At 37.1% G+C, this 4,275-nt stretch overlaps 1 protein-coding gene across 3 annotated transcripts in view; it reads left to right on the top strand.

Annotated features, from left to right (window-relative positions):
• The window catches only part of LOC106871170 (uncharacterized), a 103,057-nt gene that overhangs the window by 86,391 nt on the left and 12,391 nt on the right, over positions 1–4,275 (top strand). For all 3 annotated transcript variants that reach the window (XM_014917500.2, XM_014917498.2, XM_014917499.2), the window contains one exon: positions 445–470. In XM_014917500.2, the coding sequence (XP_014772986.1) occupies positions 445–470 (26 nt within the window). The remainder of the gene's footprint in view (positions 1–444; positions 471–4,275) is intronic.

Raw genomic sequence — 4,275 nt, 5'->3', positions numbered from 1 at the left:
ACTTGGCTTGCCGGGTCTTCTCACGCACAGCCCATTTCCAAAGGTCTCGGTCCGTAGTCATCGCCTCGGTGAGGCCCAATGTACGAAGGTCTTGCCTCACCACCTCAGCCCAGGTCTTCCTGGGCCTACCTCTTCCACGGGTTCCCTCAACTGTTAGGGTGTGGCACTTTTTCACGCAGCTATCCTCCTCCATTCTCACCACATGTCCATACCAGCGCAATCGTCTCTCTTGCACGCCACAACTGATGCTTCTAATGTTCAGCTTTTCTCTCAAGATACTTACACTCTGACGGGTATTCACATTGACATTACACATCCAACGGAGCATACTGGCTATATATCACTAGTTTTCTGTAAAGGAAAGTTAGACAAAGACAAGAATGAACAGTAATGATATTTTAAATAAATGTGTGATTACATTGTTTTGTTTTATTCTCATTTCAGAATATTGCCGAAGATGTGAAACTAAGGTAAAATATATTTATAAGTTCATTATTAGCATCACACTGCAATGTATAATTAATCACTATTAGCAAATAATATGACTTACTTTTGATACAACACAGGAAAATTAACAATTTGAAGGAAGGAAAACATCAAAGTGTAATAATATTCAGGCTTTTCCCCAGGACAATTTACTAAAGTAAATGGAGTTAAAAGAATTTGAGTGAGACTTGAATTCATATTGAAATTTTTTCATCATTGCCTCTTATTTCTTGCTTGATTGTATTTTTTATTGCTATCGTCGCTGTGATTGTTGTCATCATCAGCATCACCATCATTATCATCATTATTGTTGCCACCACCACCACCTCTACCACTATTTGTCAACATCTTCATCACCATCATCACCATCATCATCATCATCATTAATGTTTCTTCTGTGGCTAGACAAATGACTGGTTGATGGACATTGGATTAAATGGACGTTTCATTGAATGACATTTCATCAAGCAGCCACCACTCCGGTGGACATTTCATCAACTGAACATTTCACTGATTGACATTTGACTGAATGCGTTGATAGAATGGACATATAACCAAATGAACATTTATCTGAGTGAGCACAAAGCGAATTTAACACATTTCTGGAATGTGTTTTTTAATATGCAAATTTGCAAGACAAGGAATTATGAAAGGGACAGGGGCGTTTGATGAGGGGAACTCGTGTCAGAGAATGAAAGGTTAGAGGGTGACAAAGGGTTCATGGATGATTAATGGGTTAGATGGGTGCTGATGAAGGAGTAAAAACTCCCCAAATATGGCACATATGCCCATAACCCTTCTTTTCATTTTCATTTTCAATCTCATTGTTTGTTTACAAAACTAACTATATTTATTCTAATGGACTTACAACTGAACAAATATTTATCTAAATGGACATATGTAGTAGTAGTAGTAGTAGTAGTAGTAGTGGTGGTGGTGGTGTGGGGGAACGTGTTGTAACACCATGTCACTGCATCCACCATTTGTTGGTGATTCTCTACTAGTCTTGGTAGATGATACCTTTGCACCACTCAAGTGACAACAGTCCAACCATGGGTCTATTTAGGTAGTCATTGCTGGTGAGTGTTTTTACATGGTCAGAGTGCAAATCCTACCTCAACTCCTTTTAGTCACCTTTTATGCCAAGCAGAGGCACAATTAATGTGAACTTGGGGAAATTAATGCTGACAATGAAGTGTCTACCTGGTCAAATATCCATCAATGAAATGTGTGCTTAGTTAAATGTCCAATGAAATGTCTGCTTGGTCAAATGTCTGTCAATGAAATGTCTGCTCGATGAAATGTCCAATGTAATCTGCTTTGTCAAATATCATGTTCACCAAATGTCCATAAACAAGATGTCAATTCTATTGGTCAAATGTCCATAAACCAGATGTCTATTCTATTGGCCAAATGTCCATTAACCATCTGTCCATGAGCGTTTTCTTTGACTTTCTTTTTTCATCATAAATTACTTACACATGTCCTTTACATACTCCTGTTTTATGCTTCAATATTTGAAATATTAAAATATTAATGATCTTCAGTCCATGCCATTGTTATTACCATTAGAAGTTCCTCACTTATGAAGAATGTCTGACTGGCACAGTTGATTGGTATCTCTGAATTACAAGAAGAAAACTGAGACAGTGAATTGGCAGCATTGTTATAATGTTGCATAGAATACCTTGCAGTATTTGTTCTGGATCTCTGTACTTTGAGTTTAAATCCCTCCAAGATAAACTTTGGCTTTCATCCTTTTGATTCATTAAATAAGTACCAGTCCAAGAAAGCAGATTAGTGCTGAGATATAATGAATTTGAGTGATGTTGAGTGTCAAAAGTCAAGTCATAAATGTCCTGCAAGGAACTTAGATATGTTAATAATATATTTTATTACAAAGTATTTGACGATAAAATGTAAGTCAATATAAGTATTAAACCTATCCATAAATGACTATAACAAATATATTACAAAATACAGAATATTAAGCATTTCCTCATAACAAAGCAGAAGCAAGTAAAGCCATGGATAAACTCCAAATGACCAATGTAATATACATAAATTCATTTGTAGACATGAAAGTTACAAATTATTATATATTGGATAAAGGAATATTACAACATTCAGCAAGATGGTTATTCACCTACAACATGAAGCTATTGTAACATATTAACAATGGAAGACATGAGACACACTGCGACAATCTCGTGATTTTTATTTTATTGAAGACTGCTGCCTACTCATTCCTCTCTAATTGTTATAAATTCTACTGCAAATATTTCACTATCGTGCAGTACTAGACTTCTTAAACATGTGACACATAATCAGCCCTTCATATAAGAAAATAGTTTATTTCTTCTTTCTAGTATATCTACCTGTGAAAACAACATAATGGAGGAGACTCTATATAGTCACTTAACCTGCTAGTAATAGTAGCCAAATCTTCCTTAAAACACATTGTAACACCTTAAAAGAGAATGCGTTATATCAGTGAGGGATTGGTTTTATTAATTAATCTGTGAAGCTCACAGAATCCTTACCATGCCAAGAGATGCTTAAAGAGATTTCTTTCAGCTCTTTGCCTTCTGAAGCTGACTTTGCTTTTCATCTCTTTGGTGTCAGTAAAATAAGTACCAGCTAAACATTGAGATGATGCAATCAACTATCTCCCTAAAATTGCTGGCCTTGTGCCAAAATTGGAAAGAATTATTTAGCCCGTGAAGGAGAGACAGTACCCTCAAAATTGTCAGACCCTTTATAATTTAGGGATACTGTTGTCAAACCTGGGTAATTAGAAATGGGGTTGGAAAATGATAGAGATCTGGATAGTGGGGCCCACAATGATAGCGGCGAGAGAAAGTGAGCCAAGGAAGGCAAATGTAATAAGTGAGTTTATATGAAAAATTAAGTGGAGAGAGGAGTGGGGAAGGGTGTGTGTGTGTTGTAGTATTAATAATAGAAGAAATTGGAGGAGAACACGGCTTGATAATGGGTCAAAGGTTTTTAGAGTATTGATAATAAAGACTGGCCCATTGGGTGGTTGAATCTTTTTGGATGTAATTCAGAATGTGCATTGTGGATATATTGCCAAAAATATATAATATGATCAGTATAGACTTGTATAAAATATAATTGTAACATATATGCAAAGTGTCAGCAGTTGTTCAGAGAGGAAATATAGATTTGTAATCGGAACATGAGTACATTGTTATGGGCTGAAGATAACGCATCATATTTAAACAACTCTGGTTAGGAAAATTACACCCTCCCACGTTGGTGTGATCATATGATTGGTAATTATTGCAGTGTAATTATAATGCTATTTACTATTGTGGCAATAGAGGAAAACAGCAAAAGTAGAAAGAGTCAACATTGCATAATAAGCTAATGTATCAATAAATATCATCATCATCACCACTGCCACCATCATTGTCATCATCATCATCATCATCACCACCACCATCGTCAGTCTTGTTATCATCACTACCACCATCGTTGTCATCATCATCATCACCACCGCTGTTGTCATTGTCATCATCATCATCATCACCATCACTTTCTTCTTCTACCTCCTCCTCCTTCCTCTCCCTCCTCCTTCCTTTCCCTCCTCCTTCCTCTCCTTCTTCTCCCTCCTCCTTCCTTTCCCTCCTCCTTCCTCTCCTTCCTCTCCTTCCTCTCCCTCCTCCTTCCTCCTTCCTTTCCCTCCTTCTTCCCCTCCCTCCTCCTTTCTTTCCCTCCTCCTTTCTTTCCCTCCTCCTTTCTTTCCCTCCTCCTTTCTTTCCCTCC

Source organism: Octopus bimaculoides, chromosome 4 (genome assembly GCF_001194135.2).
Source record: "Octopus bimaculoides isolate UCB-OBI-ISO-001 chromosome 4, ASM119413v2, whole genome shotgun sequence".
In the NCBI taxonomy this organism is placed as follows: Eukaryota; Metazoa; Mollusca; class Cephalopoda; order Octopoda; family Octopodidae; genus Octopus; species Octopus bimaculoides.
Note: the sequence above shows the minus strand (reverse complement) of the source record. Positions and strands in the feature narration are given on the sequence as shown.